Source organism: Rhamphochromis sp. 'chilingali' (assembly GCF_963969265.1).
Source record: "Rhamphochromis sp. 'chilingali' genome assembly, chromosome: 4".
Taxonomy (NCBI): Eukaryota; Metazoa; Chordata; class Actinopteri; order Cichliformes; family Cichlidae; genus Rhamphochromis; species Rhamphochromis sp. 'chilingali'.
Window position 1 is genome coordinate 30,530,302 of NC_137948.1, and position 23,141 is coordinate 30,553,442.

At 42.7% G+C, this 23,141-nt stretch overlaps 3 protein-coding genes across 4 annotated transcripts in view; all 3 read left to right on the forward strand.

Annotated features, from left to right (window-relative positions):
• The window catches only part of LOC308394855 (protein sidekick-1-like), a 292,631-nt gene extending 287,086 nt beyond the window's left edge, over positions 1-5,545 (forward strand). For both annotated transcript variants that reach the window (XM_080879438.1, XM_080879439.1), the window contains 4 exons: positions 12-149; positions 2,082-2,202; positions 2,285-2,414; positions 4,519-5,545. In XM_080879438.1, the coding sequence (XP_080735564.1) occupies positions 12-149; positions 2,082-2,202; positions 2,285-2,414; positions 4,519-4,824 (695 nt within the window). In that variant the 3' untranslated portion in view covers positions 4,825-5,545. The remainder of the gene's footprint in view (positions 1-11; positions 150-2,081; positions 2,203-2,284; positions 2,415-4,518) is intronic.
• A 2,955-nt stretch (positions 5,546-8,500) lies between these two features.
• On the forward strand, positions 8,501-17,064 carry LOC308395381 (uncharacterized protein). Its single transcript, XM_080880210.1, has 2 exons — positions 8,501-8,754; positions 12,408-17,064. The coding sequence occupies exon 2, from the start codon at positions 12,528-12,530 to the stop codon at positions 15,576-15,578; it is 3,051 nt and encodes a 1,016-aa protein (XP_080736336.1). The 5' UTR covers positions 8,501-8,754; positions 12,408-12,527; the 3' UTR covers positions 15,579-17,064.
• A 905-nt stretch (positions 17,065-17,969) lies between these two features.
• Positions 17,970-21,041, forward strand: gpank1 (G patch domain and ankyrin repeats 1). Its single transcript, XM_080880214.1, has 4 exons — positions 17,970-18,749; positions 18,832-18,973; positions 19,632-19,707; positions 20,526-21,041. The coding sequence occupies exons 1-4, from the start codon at positions 18,369-18,371 to the stop codon at positions 20,965-20,967; spliced, it is 1,041 nt and encodes a 346-aa protein (XP_080736340.1). The 5' UTR covers positions 17,970-18,368; the 3' UTR covers positions 20,968-21,041.
• Positions 21,042-23,141: the final 2,100 nt, after the last annotated feature.

The window sequence follows — 23,141 nt, forward strand, 5'->3', positions numbered from 1 at the left end:
TCCGCCTGCAGCGATGTCGGATCGGCCCTTCTACGAGGAGTGGTGGTTCTTGCTGGTCATGGCATTGGTGGGACTCATCCTCATCCTGGTCCTGGTCTTCACGCTGCTGCTGCATGGACACAGCAGCAAGTACAAGGCATGCGGGACAGGTGCGTGGCTCTGATGCTTTCGTGGTGTCCGAGCAGCGGGATGCATTAAGCTGTGTAGCAACAAGGAGACTTGTTTGTTTAGCTTCGTTATAAAAAGGATCCAGTTTTTTCTGCCTTCAGTCACACTCAGATTGTTCCTCTCAGCCTCTGCAGGCTTCTCACATGGATCGTCCACAGATTCATTAAATTATCTTCCAGTTATTGTTGCAGTTGGTGCATGCTTCTGCACATTTATTCTGATTTTAGATCTTCTTGCAATATTGTTTCCTTTCCAAGATGATTTAGGATAAGAGGCACCCTGGAGCACCTCAATGAAAAAAGCCCTCTAATAGCAGTAATTTCTTGTCATTTAGGGACATAGCTTTAGGTCAATACAGAAAATAAGCAGACTTTTGTTTTAATTGCACAAATGCCTGCTTATTTCACAGCTTGTGACATAAAACTAAACTAAACAGACTGTGGAATGACACTGAGCAGGAAAGATCATGTCTCCTGTGACTTTCAGCACAATAGACACAATAACCTGCATAAGTTGAGTCTTGGTTTTTGTTATTTTTAATATTTATGTTTTTATGCAATATATTTCACAAGTGGAAAATTGAACGTGTTCTCGACGCAGGTATTTTGAAAGCCCAGTATTCTAACTCGCACTGTTAGATATTCAAATGTGGACTGCTCTGTTATATTTCAGCTTCCACAGGTCAGTGAGAGAGATCAGCAGCTCTCGAGCTGGAGGGTTGGAGTTTTAGTCATGGATGATTACTAACGTGCTGAAGAACAAGCTCCCTCCCCACAGTAACAAAGCAGTCTTAGTTTACCCAGTTACTCTGTTGAAGCATGTAGAGGCTTCGCTTCCTGTTTTCCTCCCCGTGGGCCTCTGTGTCGCAGTCACTTGGTGTGTGTGTGTGTGTGTGTCCAGGTTACATCAGGACAGCTGTTAGCCAGAGTTGCCACAGAAACCCTGGCACAACCTCTGGGCAGCAGATCAAACAGGGTGAGGGAGGTGGTGTAGGAGGGGAGGGAGAGCTGCGCGTATGACCCCGTAATCAGAGTGAATACAAAGCTGGAGTCACGCGGCAGCAGACTGCATTTCTGATTTCTATTTATTTATTTTTTTGTGCAGCAGCTCGGTGTGTTCCACTAATATTTCCCTCAATTTAAAACATGATATTGTCTCCTTTTATTGCTTCATTTTTATGCTTAACCCTCCGGCTCGAGAGCTGCTGATCTCTCTCACTGGCTGCCCTCTCCCCACACTGGAAGTTCTACACAACATCCACTGTTTTAAAAAGGCCCAAAACATCATAAAAGACACCTCACATCCTGGCCACTCCCTGTTCGAACTGTTGCCCTCAGGCAGACGGTACAGGGCAATCAGAGCAAGGACTAATAGACTCAAACACAGCTGTTATCCAACTGCAATAACACATCTGAATACTACAAAAAAATGTCCATCACGCCACTCTTGTGTTAATCTATGCACAGTCTGAAGCATGTGTGTGGGAATGTATGTGAATGTTTTACTGTTATATCTTATTAGTATTTTAAGTATTCTATCTATTTTATTTATTGAATTTTATTGTTTTATTTATATTTTGATATTGCTAGGGATGATGCAATGATCGGGGACCATTCTTAATTTCGTTGTTCTCATGACAATGACAATAAAGTTTCTGATTCTGATTCTGTTATTGGTGGGTAAATGATTAAAGTTTCCTGTGCTGTTATTGCCTGTCTGCCAAATTCACATCCCACTTTGATTTGCTTCTTATTTGGAGGCTTGAGAGGTAGCTGGATACATAACAAATAAACAGGAGATTGTAAATAAACCCGGTGCAAGAAGAAATCCCAATATGTGGTGCTGAACCACTTTGAATTTTTAATATTCATCTGAACCAATTCCATCTATTTTGTTTTGTTTTTCGTCTTTAGGGAAGCACGTGTCCACCGCAGAGGAGTCTGTAACGCTGGACAATGGAGGTTTCACAGCTCTGGAGCTTAACAGCAGGACGCTCAACACCAAGAACTCCTTCCTGAAAAAGAACGGGACCAGGTGAGCACTCACCTCTGTCACACGGACGCAATCCAGGATTTGATCAAAACATGACAGATTTCATTTCTTTGTGTATGTCCAGGTCTCCTCCAAGGCCCAGTCCAGGTGGACTTCACTACTCTGATGAAGATATCTGCAACAACTACAATGGAGCTGTGCTCACTGAGAGCACCACACTCACGGAGAAACCCACTGAGGTCTCTGAGTCAGAGGTATGTCTTTCTACCTGTCTGCCTCTCCTCCTCTTAGTTACACAGTTTAAACAGAGCGTTCCATTGGCTCATTTTCTTCATATATGTTTGCTGTTTGTTAATCGCTTTGACGTCTTGATTTTTCCATATCATGACTTTATATTGTACAAAAGTTTTGACAGACTGCATAGAGGGCTGTTAAAAACTACGTTTATCCTCACTGCTTCCATCAAAACTAAATGCATAATCAATTTGACCTGATTAACTGTAAGTGTGAGCACCTCTGTAAAACCAGGTGTTTGCAGTTTGCTGGTCTAGAGCATTCAGGTGTTCACTTCCCAGGAGTGGACATGCCAGGAAATTTGCCCAAGCTCAGATTATGCAATGCTCAGAGAAACTGCAAAAAATCCATGAGCTACATGTTAAATGGTCATGACAGTACAATTAGAAAAAATACTGAACAAGTGTGCTTTGTTTGGAGGGGTTACCACAAGGATGTCTCCAAAACAAACATGGCAGCGTGGTTTAGGTTTGAAAAGTTGCATCTGAGCAAAGAAACAAGACTTCTGGAACAATGTCCTCTGGACAGACGACACCACAGTGGATATGTTTGGCCATGATGCACTGCACCATGTTTGGTGGAGACCAAACGGAGCACATTAGTACAAACAACTCATACCAACTGTCAAGCACGGTAGCAGAGAGGTGATCCTTTGGGCTTTCTTCAGCCACAGGACCTGGGCACCTTGCTTGAGTCCACCATGAACTCCTCTCGATACTAAATAATTCTGGAGTCAAATGTGAGGCCATCTGTCTGAAAGCTAAAGCTTGGTCATGTAACGGGACAGTGATCCCAAACACAGCAGCAAATCTACAGAATGACTGAACAAGAAAATGATCAAGGAGTTGCAATGCTCCAGTCAAAGTCTTGATATCAACCTGATTGAAATGCTGTGGTGGGACCTAAATAGAGCTTTGCATAAATGAATTCCTGCAATGTTGTAAAGAAGAGTAGGCCAAAAGTCCTCCACAACGATGCCAGAGATGATAAAGTCAGGAAAAACACCTTTAGTAGTAGTAATTGAAGTTATTGCTCCTCAGGTGTTTCTACAAGCTTCTACATCCTTAGTTTTCCAGGATAGCACTGAGTCTTTTTCATAAGTCTGTAGGTCTACATTATACAACATCTTCTGCATGTCTGCAATGCCTCCTGTGTTGTTCTGTTAAAGGACAGAGGGCATTGTTTTGTGTACAGACTATAAACTGTCTGGTTCAAGCCTGAACTGAACTACACTAATTTCCTGTTTCATCTTTGCTTTCGTCAATGTGTGTGTGTAGTCTGTTTACATTTACATCTGTGAACATTAGCTTGTTTAAGAAAATTCATTTCCTCCCTGCCACTCCTTATCAGCTCCATCCCTGTAATGGTTTGTAAAAATCTACACGGTTAAAAGAAGGGCAGCTCTTCTGTGTGTCTGATTGAGGAAGTGTTAAACACTATGCTAATGTTTTTACCCCTCGTGAATGCGATAACTCGAGAACAAGGCAAGGCGTAGGAGGCTAAGGTGTAGAACTGGCGGTTGCCAGTTAAAATAAGAAGAAAGAATGATAGTGAGAATCAGTGAGCTCTCCAGACTTCTGCCTCCAAAGCAGATTGATCAGGCTGAATTAGCCAAAGGGCTCGGTAACGTGCCATCCAAGAAGAAGAGCCTGTGCTCTCAGCGTCCTCGGTTCAAGTCCAGCCTTTTCTGTTGAGTCCTAAGTGTCGGCTATCAAATTACAAAACACTGGCATCTATTAGAGCCCATCTCAACAAGGAAGTGCAGCAATTTTACACATCAAAACATTAATAGGTCTTTAGAGGTACAAAAAAAAACTTTAGGGGGAAAACAACCTGCTGCTCGTCACGTCTGCTTGAGGCCAGGGCTTGAAAGGGAAATGAAATGCTACTAGCGTCCCACTCCAGAATCTCAGAGTTGCATTGTGGGTAATTCCAATGACAGGTTATGACAAGAGAAAAAAACAGTATTCCTCTGGTTCTGCATCATTTAACTGAAAGGCTGTGTGTCTGTCTGTGTCTCCCTAAAAAACTTCCACCTCTAACTTTGTTTGGGTTTGTATCCAGCTGACAGACAGCGACTACGAGGACGAGCAGCCGAAGCACTCCTTCGTTAACCACTACATGAGCGACCCCACCTACTACAACTCCTGGAAGCGGCAGCCCAAGGGGCTTAAAGGCATCGGCACGTCTTTTGGCTATGAGGAGTGCGCTCCCGCAGATACAGAACCCTACTACCAGACCGTGGTCACCCAGCACAGCACAGGGGGTGCGTACACACCCACGGGGCAGCCGGCGCACACGCACGTTAATCCCAACACCAACCCGCCGGGGTCACGCACGCCTGTGACGGGATTCTCCTCATTCGTTTGACTCTAGAGACAAAATCCGCACAAGATACTATTCACACATGTACACATGTATTGAAGGAAAGGAGAGCGCTGGCGTGCGTTTGGACTAAAGGAGACAGAAGACGAGGTGAGGAGACGTGGGACGGACTGGTGTTGAATCACCCCTTCATGCCCCGAAGGACTAAACTTAAACTTCTCACTCGCCTTCTCCCCCCGTTCACGCAGGCCCCAAGTTGACAGGGGTGTGTGTGTGTGTGTGTGTGCAGCTCTTTTACGCCTCTGTGTCACTGTGCTCACAAACACACATTCACCACCTGATATTCCTGCCTATTCCAGAGACGCTCCGCCGAGAGTGATGACTAGATTAGTCACTATGTGTTATTGTCAAAGAGAGAATTCAACCTCAAGCTGATGGATCCTGGGATTTCAGCACAAAGATTATCCTCTGTTTTCTGTATTTTACACATAAGTGCACAAGAACGCACACACTCACACTCTCTCTCTGATGCACCATTTCAGTATCTCCCACTGGGAGAGAGAAGCTTCAAGGTTGAGGAGAGTTGTTAAGAGACGGCACAGAACGGAGCAGCTTTTGTTCACAGGCTGGTTCACGTACACAAACTCGGAGCTGTCAGCTTTAAAAGACCACCACAGAAGAAGAAAACAATCGATAATCACAGTTGTTTTTTTGTTTTTAACTTGAAAAGGATGGAGAGTGAGCGTGGCAGGGCTTCTTTGGCATTCAGCATCCATAATAAGGGTGCTGAGTGCTTTCTGAGAACAGTGTGGACTAAATGGAAACCATGTTTTTTTTTACCGTCTACTGCCTGTTATCAGTGCTCCCAAGCCATAATACTTGCACTGAGTTGACCCCTTCCCTGCTTTCTCCACCCTCCACACACACACTTCATATCTGTTCTGTTCGAGGTTACATTTTTAAATAAAATGAATTTCACTGTGAGACGTGTGCGTACGAGCATGCGTGTGAGTTGCTAATTTCAGAAGCTTGTTCATCCGTCCGTGTAGTTCACTGCTGAGCAAAGTGTGCCACTGTGCGTATGTTTGTATATTTTGTGAGATGGATTTTGTACAGGGAGACTCTACTTTCTACTGCGTGTGCTCTTGTATGTAGTCTGGCCATGTTTGTGCGAGTCAAAGTAAACGGCACTGGAGAACATTCACGTACACTTACTGACAAGAGAGAGGAGAAGACGTTTACTAGTGTAAGACACAGTGACTGACAGAGTGGAACAAGTGCCCGGGATGTTTAAGAGGTTTCTCCTCCTTCAGACTGAGTATGGTTGAACTTCATGAAGCCCCACCATCACCTCAAGGAGCAGCAATCCAGACCACACATGTACTTTGTACTTTTCTTCAAGTGCAAATAAAATTTCTCTGTAAGGTTTTTGCTCATCATGTATACTTTAATAGTTTCCTCACCGGCCCCGCCAGCCAACAGCCTCGCCTCACCCTGTCACGCCTGAGCCCCATACAGTGTGTGAATAAATGGTCATTGTTTACCCGTGTGTCTGTGTGGTCCGTTGTGTTGCAACAGTGTCTCCTTGCATCATTGTCTTCATTGCGTAAACCGATTTAAGGCGGTGCTTTCACATGTAGCATGTTCAGAGGAATGAATAATGCTTTGCTTGTGGGGATTTTATTAAAAAGAAGGAAAGGGGGGTGCCAAAGCTTTTTTTTCTTTCTTTCTTTTTTATTTAAAGATTTATTCAGTGTTGTGAAGTGCCTTTTTGCAAAGTGCATTCATTATAGTCGTGCTGCGCTCTTTTCAAATCTGCAGTATAAGGTGGTTAAAGCCACGCATTAAAAACCTTAAGGTAGAAGTCCAAAAAGGTAATTTTAATATATCAAAATACATGTTCTTCAGAAAATTGTCTTGTTTTTGAAAAAAAACAAGTACAACCCTTGGAAATTGTTCAGTTACATTGAAAAAGCCAACAATCAGTGGTAGAAAAAGTAGTCAGTTCCCCGCATTTATCACACCATTAAAGCCTTGAAATTACAGTCGGAGGCTCAGATTACCGTAGATGTCAGCGCTGAGACGCTGCTTTCAGGATCTGCTGTGTAAACCTGGACGTCAGGAAAAGCCTTTGCTGCAGAGAAAGAATTGTGTGAATGTAGTGTTCAATGTAAATAAAACCTTAACGATTTGTGCATGTCAGAAACTTTAATTTTATTCCCAACCGCACTTAGCAAACATATCATATATTTAAACTAAAAAACAAAAAACAGTCTGGTTTTGGGGGGACCACAGCAGTAAGAAGACATTTAGGGCAAGCCAAAGCAGCAGAAAGTCATATCCACTGTGAGTAAGGGTGGTGGAAATGCTCCGGTTACTTCACTCCCTCGGGGACTGTGCAGCTTGCAGTAACTGATCTAACCTTAAATTCTGCAACACGCTGAGTGTTTGAAGATATGTTAGTCTTCTCTGAAAGCTGAAAATGTACTGCACATGGACCTTTCAACGGGATAACGATCTTAAAAGTACAGCAGCTTTAAAAGTTGTTTGATCATTACCAAGACACTGACAAGTTTAGTATGCTTTTATGAGAAATCCTGAAAACTCTTCATCTACAAGGAAAAGTTATGTGGTCAAATGCAATCGGAGTGGGTGAAACATAAGTATAAAATGGAAATCCTCACATACCTGGTGTTTTGTTTTTTTTTTTGTCCTGTTTCTCATCATCCCCAATCGGATAGGGTAAAGCAGGGAGTTTTTCCTTCCCACAGTTGCCAAGTGCTTGCTCAAAGGCGGTCATCTGATTGTTAGTTTTCTCTATATTATCATAGGATCTCTATCTTACATTATAAAGCGCCTTGAAGAACTGCTGTTGTGATTATACACATAATATATAAATTAAGTTTAATTTAATTTAATAACAGCTGCAACACAGTGAATCTGCAATTTTTGGTTTATTTGCAAATTAAAAGTCGGTTCAACCAATAAAAGGCTTTGGCATGCATTTGTTTCTGATGCCTCTGTCTCTTCCCAAATGCAGAAGTATACTTAAAATATTGTTCAACCTTCAGCAGTAACACTGTTTGGATCCTGTGTCCCCAAAGTGTGCGTGCAGCAATAATGAGACGAAGAAAAACACACACAAAGCACAGAAATCCCTCAAACAGGAGAGAAACAGTTTGAGTAAGAGTGCGGCACACTGTAAACTTTTTTTAAAGTCTCATTAAAAGTCTGTAACACTGGTTTGAGCAGCTCACGGTGCATTTATTCCCCACAGGTACTTCACAACACACCACCACCGATTGTGCTGCCATGTTTTTGTTTCAATCCCAGACAGCAGGTGAATACTTTAATAAATAACGTTAATTAGTTAAAGCATTCGTTAACACTGATGGAAATCTTCAGACCGTAAAGAATCAGAAGAAATGAGGTGAAACGAGATTTCATTAAACTTGCTTCCCTGTTTACCTTCTGCCTTATTCAAATCCATTGATGCATCCGGAAAATGTGCAACACCTTACAGAGACACTGAGACACGTTATTGTTTTAATGGGATACACTTTAAGTGGTCAACAAATTGTTAATCGTTAATGAAGTATTGAATATAAAAATACCTCTTTGGTCTTAGTAGAAGAAAGCAGCTGTTTCCGCTAAAGTTAAGGCTAAGGGTCGCGGATTATACGCCCCTCCAGCCAGCTGAGGGCGCTGTGGGGCGCTGACACAGACCCCCGTGAGAGGGGAGGCAGTGTCCGGAAGAAGCTCTGCTAACATGGCGGTTATGTTTTTCACTCCATGCTTTGGTTGTGAGCATAGCGTTTAGATGTAATGAGTGTTTTAAAGTGCGCGGCTGCAGAGAGGAGCATGCTGCCGGGATGCTGACGGCTGCGGCTCGGAGCTGAGTCTGCGGTCCCTCCCCCCGCCGTCTCTGCGTCCGTCCGTCCGTCCGTGCCGTGACTTGTGACCCAGTTTGGTTTGGTGAGTTTTCGCGTCCTCCTCCATTCCTTCATGCTTCCTTCAGTGCTTCCTCTTTTCTCTGTGGCTATAAAATCTTCTCTTCCCTTTGACGCTGTGGAAGAGGGACGTTAAAAACCGTTAGCGCGTGCACCGTGTTGCTGGTCGCAGGGCCGCGCCGCAGTCACTCACTTTGAGGGGGCCAGAGTCACCATCATACTGGTATAACCTACTGCGATTATTTCTTTGAGGGAGGTGATCAGTTTGATTCTGATGTGCGTGGAAAAGACAAAATGTCCAGCTTATTTTTATAATTAAGCACTTGAAGTTTTTCCACTGAAGGAGGCAGAAAAGTTGGCTTAAAGAGAGGGTGGCCATAATGGACAAGGAGCTGAAACAGTAATTTTTTGGAAGACGGCAACTTGTCTTTAAACACTCACTAACCACCAAGCAGCATTAATTTCTTTGACCAGTAATTCTGGCTGTTCGATCGGTCCAGCATGTACAGTGCCTCTCACGGTATGGTAGCCGGGATACCTCCAGTCCCCCACGACCCTAACCACTGTGAGGATTCATAGATGGGCTTTCATCAACTAATACACCAAGATAAAAATATTCCAGAGATCCAATCAGAACCAATTAAGTTTTGTAGAAAGGCGGGAGGAGTTTGGAAGGCATCCAGTCAGAAGTAGTGTCCTTGTGCAGCAAGGTTAGACGTACACGTTTAACCTCGCTGCCCGGTTTCTCATGAACACATGACAAAACGTCAGCACTTGAGAGGACCAGGAGACCAGAATGAAACATTTCACATTTGATATCAGGGAAAATAAGACATTTTGTAAACCGTGTGGAGCAACTCTCACCACAGACTTTTACAATAAACAATAAACTTTAGATTTATTCTACTAAAGCTGAAAGAATTCAGATCCCTAAATTATGAATAAGACTCAAAGAAGATTTTAGTCAAAAGATTATGACTAAAACTAAATCAAAATTGGCTGTCACAATTAACGATGGTACCAAGCAGTAATTAAACGATACAGGGTTTGTCAGACTGTATGAGGAGTGATTGTCTGCAGAGGACACCTTGTGCCCTACTACTAAAACTAACATGTTTCAAAAGATGTCACTTTGGAACAAGAAGTCATTTGCTCGTCAGCAGCTGGTAATTGTTTACAGACAGGTTGACGTGTTCCAAAGTACAGGCAACCAAATCAATCACAAGGCAGTTTTTAGTGCAGCACCATATTTCTATTTTTGACCAATTTCACATGTCCACTATTCATTTGCCAGCTGACCATTCTCCAGGTCTGTGCAATTCAGGTAAACAGGCAACTTCACTGCAACTGCAATCGACATCTAGCAGCCTCTCACCACGGCTTACCATAAAAATATGGCCCGTTTGAATCCCTGATGAAGCTGTTTTGTGCAAATTGGACAGTGGCAGGTATCGCAGCGCTGGTTATAATCTCTCTATGTTAACACAGCCTTTCTACTTTAGGATCTGCATGTGCTCAAATAAAAAGGGGAGTTTCACAGAAACTCAATCAGCTAAGCACTGCCTAGTCCACTCAGAAAACATAGAAGCCACTTTTACTTTTTGCAAGGTGGAAGTGAGAGTAATATAACCTAGTTTAAAGGTAGTTACACTATTTGAGGAAGTGTTCCAGCAGTGTTAAAAAAAAATAGTAGAAGCAAACATAAAAACATAGATTTTTTTGTAAATTTGCCAGACAATGCAATGTGAAGTTTGCATTACAGCTGGGCTTCATCCTGTGGTGTTAGTAAGGTGAAGCTTAACAAGCTGCACATTAGTGCTGGGCCATATTATACCGTTCACAGTAATACCGGTATAATGTTAGGCAACGATAGGAAAATGAAATATCGCGATAGAATGGGAGTAAAACGCGCATGCGCAGTGCCTTTGTTTTCATACGCACATGGCCGATTGTTGAGTGAAACAGATGAACCAGAATTGGTTTGTAAAAATGGTGCAACTTCAGTGATGTGGAACTGGTTTGGTGTTTGTCCGTCAGATACACCACAAAGCACATTTTTTTGCAGAACATGCAAGCGGCCGTCGTTATTGTCGTATTTGTCGGACTAAGATGCTCTTAAATCTGGGAGTAATCTGGGTCCTAAACTCCGTATGCTTCAGGTCAAACAACACTGCAGCATCACTGAGCGTTAAAAACTGTCTAAATTCTTTCATCTTTAATAAAACGATCAGCATTGCTGCTTTACCAGGTGTAACTATGAAGTTTAACTTCCAGGCATCCATGAAAACAAAATGTATTACATTTAACGGAGTTAGAAGTTAGCAGGAAGCTAGCGGAAGTTAGCTCGCTAGTTTCGCTAGTTACCTAAGCATGATATTGCATGTTCTGACTGAGAGATTTCTGAAAAAAATCAAACGTACAGCTCTGCTATCACGTCCAACATAAATGAAGACAGGAAACTAAACAGCAGGGACGTTTGTAGGGTTACTGAAGTTGGGCTAGCTGGTATATAATGATGTGCTACCTGATCGCTAGCGACACAGCTATGTTAGCATAACATAAACAGTGAAGCTGGAGGATGAACTCTAACACTTTTCCACTTATAAAAGTTAACGTTAAAGTTCCTGATAGTTAGAGACAAATGCAATCGCATGGCAGGATGCTGTAAACGGACCAAACTTCAGTCAGGAGAACAACTGAGATAATCCATCCACAATACAAGGTTGCACCTTATGGTCCGAAAAATACGTACTGCACACTGCAGTTTAATGTTGCAAAGCACCTCTTTTTAACTTCAGTGGATATTATACATGGTTATGCTCAGGATATGTCAGCCCATTTCTACTGGAAATGCCTTTTGGTTAAACTTTCAGCAAGGAATTTGCATTTGCACTGTTACATTTTTATAAAGCTTTAATGTACATAAAAACCAGCTTCTTGTTTAAGTGAAAATAAATGGAAGGTTGTCTTTTTGCGCTAGTAATGTTGTGGAGTTGTATTTTGTCTCGCATCAATTATATCATCGGTTATATCGTTATCGCAAATTTTCAAATATATGTCGTGATAAATATTTTTGGCCATATCGCCCTGCTCTACTGCACATATAAAACATGTAAAGCAAATACAAATAAGATCAATGAAAATGTGGCATTTTCAGCTGATTTGAAACTGAAATTCTGAACAGCCAGTTCAACCAGTTTGAGAAATGCAAAATTCAGCATGGTGATCTAGCCAAGTAAAATGAGAGCCGTCTGCATAACACAGAAAACTCTGACTACAGGCTCAACATACCTTGCTAACACATTCATCCCACCGACCAATAATGCAACTTAATTCAGTCACAGAGAACCATCCAACTATTATTCTCAAGAATCGCTGCCACTCCTACGTTATTGGTCAGAGTGTAGTGAAACTTGCACACAGTGATGATCTAATTAGTCTTCGCCCAAATCATGCTTAAGGTTAAGGTCAGAGTTACAACAAGTAAAGCTATTTTCCTTTATTAACATAAATGAACTCAAAATGAATAATAACCTCAATGAATGTGTGAGTTATTATTAGACTGTGGTATTAAGCTGCTGTAATTATAGTGAGGCGTGTATTTTAGTGAAATAATCTGCATGTGGAGAAACTACGCCTGAAGCTAATTTGTGTTTGTATATTTTACTGTTTTCCTAGATGAGCTCGGATGGCAGGAACACAGAGTTCACAGAGTGACGTCTTAGAGTGAGTGAAGTCTTACTGGACTGGGAGAAGGAAAGAATTAGCCCCTGTGAGCAAACTTCATAAAACCTAACAATGAGTGAAGTATCTGTGAAGGTAGATGAGGATGTGATAAAACAGGACCCCGCTTTGGAGCCCCTTGCAGAGCCACTGCTGATAATCCTGTCCCCGCCTCCACCTTTCTTGCCTGTCCACGGTGAGCCAGCCTTGCTTTGGTCTAAATGGCTCAAAGCGTTCGAACACTATGTCGAAGCACTCAGTGAAAAAGAGCTGGTCGACTCCAGTAAGTGTCTGCTCTTACAGAACTGCCTTGGCCCGGAGGGGCAGCGTATCTTCACAACACTGATCCAAAATGACACCACCTACGCAGCAGCCATATCAACACTGACAGCTTACTTCAGCTCTGATCACACCACTCAGATGCACCGCCTTAAATTCCACCAAAGGGCTCAGATGCCTGGAGAGACTGTAGATCAGTTTGTGTCTGCTTTAGAAGAGCTGCTCAGGCCTTGCAGTTATGGACACTTGAAGGATGAACTCCTCTTGAATCAGCTGATTGAGAAAACAAGCTACCCACAGCTCAGAGAGAGGCTTCTGAATGGGAGAGAAAGTCTGACTTTGACCACAGCGTTAGTTATTGGTAAAGAAGTGGAAACCTTGCTAAATGGATCTCAGCTGTTTGATATTCATGAAGTCAGCGTGGACATTGGAGATGACTTAGAACCACCGGTTCAAAGAAAAGCTAAAAGAGGAAGGCCTCGCCGTGGGGAAAAAAGGTCAAAAACAAACACGCGCTTGACTAAAACTCAGTCACTCAAACCCAAAGGTAACTGCTACAGCAATGATAAGCTCTGTAATAATGACAATGATGCAGAGTCTCAGACTACTAGTGAGACCAATCTGACTTGCGATAATGAAAATGGAGCCTCATCTTCATCTTTACACAAGCTGAACAAGCACAGGTACAACAAAACTAGTGATGGTTTTGAGGATGACGACAACACCAATGATGAGGACTTTGATCCATTTTCAACTAAACCAAAAGGTCCCTACTGTCCCATCTGCCCCGATCGCCGCTTCAGAGACGCTCACAAGCTTGCCAGACACATGAGGACTCACACAAAGGAGAAACCGTTCAACTGCCCTGTCTGCTCTATGAGCTTCAGCCAGTCGTACCACATGACCCGACACCTGAGGAACCAGCACGGTGCAGGACAGCATGTCTGCACTACCTGTGGGATAACTTTAGAGAGCTTTGCAGAGTTGAAAAGTCACAAGAGGAAGCACAAGTCAGATGTTCTGTCATATCCAGAATGTCGTGAAAAATTATCCAACAGCGACGTGTTTTCTAGTCATGTCAAGTCAGACAGCAAAAGTTTCTCTACCCACACAGAGGGACAAAGTTCTCAGCAAATCGAGAGAGTCGAAGTGAAGATTGAAGAAATAACAAGTGACGATCCAGCTTTCGGTAACAGGGATTTTCAGGATACGGGATCCAAAGCGAATGTTTTGATGGAAGAAGGAAATTCCGATGAAGCACCATCTCAAGATGAAGGGAGACCGAAAGAAAACCCCACCGCCACTGCGAAAACAAAAGGCCATTTCTGTCCCATCTGCATAAACAGACGCTTTAGAGGGCCAAACAAACTCATGAGACACATGAGGACACACACAAAGGAGAAACCCTTCAGCTGTCCTGTCTGCGCCATGACTTTTAGCCAGTCCTACCACATGACCCGACATGTGAGGAACCAGCACAATCTGGGCAAATACATCTGCTCTAAATGTGGCAAAAGTTTCAGTAGCTGGCTCGATATGAGAGCGCACAAGAAAACCCACGCAGTCGAAGGCCTGACATGTCTCGCATGCGATAAACAGTTCAAGGAGAAGGCTGCGCTTGCGAGTCACCTTAAATTACACAAGAAGGTCGCGTCGGGTCCTCGAAGCCTCGTCTGTGGCGACTGCGGCAAAGAATTCCGCCGAATGTATCACTTGAAACGGCACATAGTGACTCATAGGAAAGCATCGAATGGGGAGTGTTTCACGTGCCCTGATTGTCAGACAGACTTTGCCTTTGTGGAAGACCTCAACAAACACCTGGAGGTACATGTGAAAGAAAACAAGGGGACCTGCCCAAAGTGTGATGAAACCTTTGGTAGTCTTGAAGAACTGGAGGTACACATGGCGGTGCATCAGAAGTCTTATTCCTGCAGCACGTGTGGAAAGAAGTTTAAAGTTGAGTATGCTCTGAAGAAGCACGAGCAAAGTCATGGAAGCGAACAGTATTACTGTGCACTGTGCCGCAAACACTTCCTCAAGCTTTCCCACTATAAGAGGCACTTAATGGTCCATAACAGGCGCGAATCTAAATGTCCACACTGCGACACCGTCTTTCTGCAGTTAACCGCTTTGAAGTATCACCTGCGGACTCATACTGAAGAAAGACCGTACCAGTGCACCTGTTGTATTGAAACCTTTGAGGAGAGGGAAGATCTAGAGCAGCACTGCCTCAAACACAGGAAATTCAAGAAGGAGAGGCCCTACTCCTGCACTCGGTGCGATTTTGCTTTCTCCACCCTGATGGAGCTGACGGAACACATGAGTTCACACGAGGGAGAGCAGCCGCAGACCTGCTCCGTCTGCGGGAGGACGTTCCTGAACAAGAATAAGCTGGAGAAACACCTGACGATCCACACAGGGGAGAGACCTCATCTCTGCTCCATCTGTGGGAACGGCTTCCCATCCGCAGCGAGCCTCAAGCTACATGTGCACATCCACACAGGAGAAAAACCTTACCAGTGTTCCCAGTGCAGTAAGAGTTTTAGGTCGTCCAGCGGGTTGCGCCTACACAGCAGACAGCACATGGAGGTTCGGCCCAGTTACGAGTGTCCCCAGTGCGGTAGAACTTATGGCCGCATGACAGAGCTGAAGATGCACCAGCGCTACCACACGGGAGATAAACCGTATGCGTGCACCTGCTGCAGCAAACGCTTTATTAGCAAAGACAAACTAAATGTTCACATGAGGATACACACAGGGGAGAGACCGTACTCCTGCCCCCACTGTGCACAGACTTTTACACAGACCGGGGACAGAAACAGACACATCAGTAAATTCCACCCCTAAGTGCAGTAAAAATGCTCATTTCTTTACTACTGAAAAAACTTTGTAAATTAACGCAGAGAGCCCATTTCGCATCAGGATTTGTGTTTTCTCGTTAGATTGTTCTGAAAAGTTCATGAATGTGCTGCTTTTTGCTTCCAAACTTTGCTTAATGGGGAAAAGCATGCAGAACCACAGTACTGGTGTCACAAATGGTTTCTGTGTGTACAGTAAGATGCCTGACAGTTTGTCTCTGCTGTTTTCTGCAAGTTTCACAGCTGGACTGAAGAAGTCGTATCATTACTCTTGAAATACAAAAGCTCTGCATGACAGTTTGTTCTTTGAGGCTCACGGCTCTCCCTCGTGTGCCTGATTTATCCCCCTTGTGAAGCACTTTTGTAAAGCGCCCTGGTCTTACAGACTGTCACACTCGTGACCAGCATGTAAATCTTTGGCCTTCGACACACACATCTGCCGACACACACTGAACGCTCAGACACCAAAATGTTTCAGCGATCGCGATTCAGCATTTTTATCTGTATGTGTGGGCATATCTTACACGTCTGATTCTTTTTGCTTCTCTGAAAGTGAGCATTTTGTAACTGTGTTTGGAAAAGTGTCCTAAGAATAAAACGTATTCACTTCACCAGTACCTGTTGTGAGACCGTGAAACCACATCAGATGTGTCCAAAGAAACAAAGGAATGGACATCGTTCCATGTTTCATCTGTTAGTTACTCAAACTCGCTTCAGATGTCAAGTCCTGTGACACAAAATAGTTCTCCCTCAAGGGGGAGGAAGTATGTGACTGGTTCTTTTTGTTAGCAGTTAAGAATTCACAGTTTTCAAGATATTTTCTAATTTTGTTTTGATGGTAAATGCCAATAACAGGCTGCAGCTGATTTAGTTTTGGTGAAATTCGGGTCAGGTCACAACAAATGTGAAAAACTTAATGTTACCCACAATCTTTAATGGATTAGTTTTAAACTTTACAACAATATACTAGGCGTTGGGGAACATGAGTACCCAGGTTTGCTATATCAAAACTATATCGAGTAATCTATGATATGAAAGGACATGGCGAGAGCTATACAACACGCTTTTTACTTTTTCAGTATGACCACACAGTGGCGCCGTACCAATAAAATGGAATAAAATAGAGTTTTAGTAAAGACGTTGCCTTTCAGGTGGGCGTTGTGCTCTCTGAGTGCTCTTCGTTTTTGATGCTGCTCACGAGAATGAAGCAGCAGCACTGTGTCAGACTTTGCTGCTGTTGTGTTGTAAAGAGCAGTGATGGCAACAGGCATATTATTGTTTTCAGGTGTGTACGCGAGCAGAAAACAGAACAAAGGAGGGGGTCTTCTACCCAGCCCGGTCTGCTATTTTACAAAAAAAAGGACTCCTCTTCATCAAAGCTTCTGCAGGCCCGACTGCCCTGATAGCTTTTGAAAATCACCCACATTTCGGGCAGCTTGAAAACAGACTATTGTGTGGCAGTATATTTCTGTGGAGTAAAAAATAAAACTGTGTGTTACATGTGCCATGTACCAATTCTTGGTTAATTTCTTGCAGTAAATCTTCCATATTTAATTAATTTAATAGGATGAAGTTTTTGTTTTGGGGAGTTTTTCTTGTTTCTTGTGGAGGGCTGATCTTTTGTGGAAGGTAAAGAAGTACATACAGCTTGCATTTGTTGGCATAAAACGAAAGCAAGGAAGAAAGACGAGACCAAATGAAGATTTATGATGACATAAAGGAAATGAGTTAATAAAATTGTCAGAAGTAGTCAGGAAACAGGCAGGTTAACATAAGGAAAAAACAAAACACAGTCACTGAGACTAAAATATGATATATTGATTTTAATCAGACCTCTGTCTATATGTGTTTGCAAAACAACCTCTGAATGCAAAGTGTAAATCACCTGACATGAAATAACATGTTACACTACAGTTGCCGAGATATGCTCCTAGAAGGGATACACGTCTGAAGATTTCCACACATCACACGTGGGGGAAGCACAGGTGTTAGTTACCTTTTTCACCATGCAATTCTCACAGTGTGAACAGTAGTTGCATAGATCGAATTTTATTGATGTAGATTAAAAAAGGACTTTCACGTATTAATGTGGTACTTGTATGTTGAATGCATTAAGCATGTTAAACTATTTTAGTGAAATAAAAGGCCAGTAATTCTTTTTAATTTTTTAAGGCAGGATGAAAAAAATATAAACTGAAAAAAGTAAAAACGAAAGCAGCATCAGGCTTAATAGGTGGCAGTGACGTCTGAGTTTATGAATTATATATTTAGTTATTGAGAGATATCAAAGGGTGCAGTGTAAAGGAGTAGACGGTAGGTGGCAGCACTCACTGTTATTCACACTTGTTTTTCCACGGAAATAAGGACATTATTTTGAAGCTGCTTCCTGTTATCGAATCGACTCGAGAAGTTTTAATGTAATCGGCTGTTTAACACTTGGCTCTAGGTTATATTATATCTTCATCATAAACGAGCTTTAAGGAGACTTTGGGGTGACTGAATCTTGTTGGTAATCCGAAACGATTGTATGTCTAATGTTTAGCTACTGATGCTAACTAGCGTTGTGAGGCTGGTAGTTTCCTGTTATAAGTATAATGTTAAATGTAATATGTGGCTAAATCCAGTACCAGCATGTGAACTGTCTTTTGGAAACTGCAATGTTGGATAACATCTCATTTATATCTCAGTTAGATATAAACACCGCTGACTTTAAGATCTGCTTCTTTCACGTAACTACAAAACGTCCTGTCTGAGATACCTGAAGTTACGGTCACTCCTTATGGCTGCTTTCGGCTTTACTCCTGCCAGAGAGCAGGATCTTTTTAGTTTTGAAGCGGAACAGTCCAGCTCAAAAACAAGCAGCGGACTCAGCGGGGAAGAGGCCAAGCGTTTCTATGAAAGCTTAACAAAAGATGAGAAAGGGGGAGATGGATCAAAAGGTCAGACTAGACAGGAGAGTAGAGAGTCCAGGAGAAGAGCGACGAGGAGGGTGAGAGCTGTGGAAGCACAGCGGGGCCAGAGTGGAGGGAGTCAATCAGAGACTGGACACTCAGAAAGAACCATGGAGCTGCTGGGTCTGCGGCTACTGCGCTTTGCCCATGAGGGAGACATCCCTGGGCTCAAAGAGGTCCTCTCAAAGGGGGTCGACATCAACTACCAGGTATGATAATGAAGATTCTGTTTCATTTGGGGGAAATGATACATTTTGCTTAAAGAGTGTATTGTTTTTTCCACCCTTGCAGGATACTTTCTTCTGGACAGCTGTAATGTGTGCAAGCTGGTCAGGGCAAAGATCTGCTGTGAGACTTCTGCTGCAGCACGGAGCGGCCTGGGTCGGAGTGGTTGACACAAAGGGGAGGGATGCCAAAGACCTGGCACTGGAAGGTATAACCAACAAACATGGTTGAAACCCTAAAGTCATCTCCCAGGTCAAAACTGGTTGCTAAGGAAAGGAAAAATAGTGACGTGCCAGCTGACGGTTATTCAGCTCCGAGATGTTTGCTCAGATCTGATCATTAGTGGTCGATATCTGTTTGTGTGTGCAGTGAAGCTGAGCCAGTGTTGTTGTAGTTTTGGATTTTCTATTCAGTATTTGTTCCTATTTCATTTTGATGTTTTTCTTTGAATTCAGGTCCGTTTTCATTCACAGTGGGTTCAGCTGTTTCACTTTTACTTCTTATTGTTTGAAATTGTTTGTTTAATTTTCATTACTTTTACTGTTTTAATCTTTTTATTTATTATTATTATTATTATTATTATTATTGTTATTATTATTGTTATTATAAGGCAATATAATGTGGAAATTAAAAAAATTCAGGACAGTTTTGCAACATAAATGCACCACTGTAGTCTGAATAAAGATGACCATAAAAGCTTGTAGTGTAGTCAAACATGACTATACTAACAAAGATTAAAACATAGTTAGTTTTGCAATAACATAATGTTGGTTTAGTGAGTTTTTATGTCTTTTTCAGTTTCATGGCTCCAAGTTTTAAGATGACTATAAAGACCTTGAACTGAACTCATTCATTTCTTTTCACAGCTGGTCACAATGACGTGTTGGAGGAGCTGTTGAGCTACGGGAGAAGACCAAAGAGAGACACACCGTCTGATAGCAGGTGTGCACACTCTCATTGGTACACAGTTCTAATCTAAATATAACCACACAGTAAAATCATTCAGGCTTTACAATATCTATCTAAACCATTCATATCTGAGGAATAGGGTACACATGATGTTTGTTTATTGATAATCTAATGACACAAATTTTTCCAAGCGATCAATGAAAAATCCTTGATTCAAAATCTATGGTGAGAAACATTTAATGGTACAGGAGTTTTAATCCATCCGACAGAGACGCTGCCTGGTGCCTTTTGGATCGTTGATCGTGTCTGGGTTTAAATCTCGTATTAAAAAGCTTGAGCTCTGGTGATGGTGAAGCAGAAATTACTACATAATTTCTACTTTTGACATTTTACAGTCAGGAGAAGGATTAGCGCTTATTGGTGTCAAATTGTGCAACAAGAGTTTATCTTAGTGCATTTAGCACTGCCGCTATATATGATAACAGCAGTCCTTTTGCCCTCCTCACTGTGTGGGTGTGTTCACAGATGTGAGGGCATACACAGCAGTGAGCTAAACAAACTTCCTGGTAAGGCTGGACTTTAACCACAGAGATCATGGAATCAAATCAGTGAATTACCATAAAAAAAATCAAATAATGCTGAATAATATAGCAGTGATATTTGCCAACATTCACCAACATCAGGATCACATTGTGAGGTCAGATTTCGAATGAGCACAAACGCGAGTGAGATAAGATTACAGCAGGTAAAATCTCTGCTGTTGTTTACACACACTTGGAGAAGAAGTCAGTTTGTGGCTCTTTCATGTTTCTTTTCGGGCTCATGTTGTCTTTTTTTTCATCTATCCTCAGTTCCCTCCAGCCTCAGTGGTGCGACGTGTGTCGTAGCGAGCACAGCAGCAGCCTGCTGTCACATCTCTCCTCCACCCTGCATCAGTTCAATCTGCGACGCCCTCCACCGACGCCTTACTACTGCCTCCCCCCCTCCAGCAACAGCTTCAAGATGATGGTTCGTTGTGGCTGGAAACCAGGAACAGGACTGGGGCCACAGGGAGAGGGGCCCAAACAGCCAGTGCCTACTGTGCTGAAGAGAGACCAGAAGGGTCTGGGATACGGACAGATGAAAAGAGCCAAAGTGACTCACTTCCAAGCCAGAGACTGTGAAGCTGTGAAACCACCATCTAAGGACAAAGTGAGGATTGGAATGAAAGGACAGAGGAAGGAAGAAAGTAGGAAAAAAGAGCAAAAAGACAGGAACTGGGAAAGAGACTTCCGTGCCTCTTTTTATCTTTGATACTGGCTCATTCACATCTGCATCTGAAACACATAAAACATGACGCTGAGTTTTTTATTAAAGCTTTGACAGAGTTTGATGGGTTTGTCTGTGAAGCGACTTTAAATGAAGCTTAACGCTCTGGATCAGAGCTCGTGCTGTCTGTGTACGGCGTCAGCTGCTGTTTGCTCAGTGATTGAATGTGTGGCAAAAGGTTTTCATTCATGTTCACGAGGATTTCAATTACACTGTAACTGAATGCGTCTGAGCCACAAAGGTGTTAAAGGCTTACATTATAATGTTTTATTTGCATTCAGCAAAAAGAAAAAACAGCAAGACCGATCTTATCATGAAGAACACTGATTATTGCTCATGATCCAGGGATGGACAAATTCTTTAGTGTCATAAAGCAGTGCAGACATTTTTATATTAAAGATTAAAGAAGAAAAGAGTTTCTTTTAGATGTTAAAGTTGATTCTACGAAGAAAAATCATCTAGTTTTTTCTTCACTGTTAAATCCTTTTAAGCAAATACACAGACCGAGAGTAACCTTTCCCTCTGTTGGAGCTCCGGGTGCCTTTTCACCTGGTTCACCTTTACACCTGCAATCATGTGAATGTTGAGTCACACACTTGTGCTTACCTGTGTCAGGTTCTGTTAAACTGGTTTTTACTGCTTCAGTCTGGGCTCTTTTCTTTTGTTTTCAGGGCTTTATAATGACAAGAAAGGACATTTTAAGTCACTTTAAACTGCCTGTTACACAACACGTGGGCTCAGGGATGTCCTGTTTCAAATTAATGGGCTAAAAATTAATGTACCCTTAAAATCTACTCAGAGTGGTGTAATCCACTTTTTAAAATATTCTGTAGCAATATTGATTTGTTCTTGTAGATTTGTTGGAAGATAATGTAGGCAAAAGCTTTATTTTGTAATGTAGAGTAATATGTGTGCCACATCTTATAGCTACAGAGTATACCACACACAGGCACTGCAGTACAACCTCAGCAATCTCTCTTTCCATCCACCACCTGCAGCTCTTCAAGAAGAGAGATGTAATCTGTCCAGCATGCCTTACATCTGCCTCAGGGCTCTTCTGGTAAGACCTGTCCAAAACACCCAGTTTTGGACGTCTTTCCTAGTTTGATGCCTGAACCACCCTAACAGGCTTATTTCAAGGAGTGTTGGCTTTACTCTTGAGTCCCTCTGAATGACAAAGCTCCTCACCCTGTCTGTGAAGACCAGCCCATACACCCTTGGTATTAAGCTCTTTGCACTTAATTATTTTGGTTGTTATTCACAGTTTATAGGTGAGGAATGTAGACTGACCACTAATCAACAGCTTTGCTTTCACGCTCTGCTCTGTCTTCCTAATAACAGCTGAGTATGCTGTTTGCATTACTCCTGACATGGCACCAGTTTGTCTTTACCTGTCAGCATCTCCCCTCACTCATAAACAGGACTCAGTGATTATTTAACTCCTTCACTTGGGGCAGCAACTAATACCAAGCCCAGAGTGGGCACACCACCCTTTTCTGGGTTACAACAATGGCTTCAGACTTGGAGATGCTACATCTCATTACTTCTTCTTCACACTAAGCTGCAAACCTCCCAAGTGCAAGCTGGAAGTCATCTCTTGATGAAGGCAAAAAAATCATATCTGCAAAAAAGGAGACATGACATCCTCAGGCCGTCCAACCAGCTTCAACTTCACTGGTCAGTTGCTATGCTGATCTTGGACCAACATTATTATGATGATGTAGAAACAACACCAACACTGGGATATCAACTCACGCACAAAGGGTAATCCTCACAAACTGCGCTCTGAGCGGCCTGGGTGCCACTTAACTCAGTGGGTGAACAGGTAACCACATGGCTGGAGTGCAGCAGCGCAGTTTGAGTCTGACCTGTGGCCCTTTGCTGCATGCCTTTCCTCGCTCTTTCTCTCCAGTTTCCTCACTGCTACACTATCCAATAAAAGAGAAGAATTGGCTGGGCCTTAGCACCAGGAGAGGCCCAGCCTGGAACCACTGAATGGACCTGCTTTCCTGTGGGCCAACCATCAAGAGGAGGGGCTGTTTGATGCAATGTAGAATGTGCAGCAGTCAGATCACAGGTTTCCCAAACTGGCTTCAGGGACAAAGGGTCACTTAACTCACTAACCTGAGCTAGTGTATGAGGTTAGGAGAAACCAGGTA

Coding starts and splice junctions, on each gene's coding strand:
- gpank1 (XM_080880214.1), top strand. CDS start 18,369: ATGGCTGCTTTCGGCTTTACTCCTGCCAGAGAGCAGGATCTTTTTAGT. Junction 18,750..18,831: donor GGGTCGACATCAACTACCAG/GTATGATAATGA, acceptor CCACCCTTGCAG/GATACTTTCTTCTGGACAGC. Junction 19,708..20,525: donor GACACACCGTCTGATAGCAG/GTGTGCACACTC, acceptor ATCTATCCTCAG/TTCCCTCCAGCCTCAGTGGT.
- LOC308395381 (XM_080880210.1), top strand. CDS start 12,528: ATGAGTGAAGTATCTGTGAAGGTAGATGAGGATGTGATAAAACAGGAC.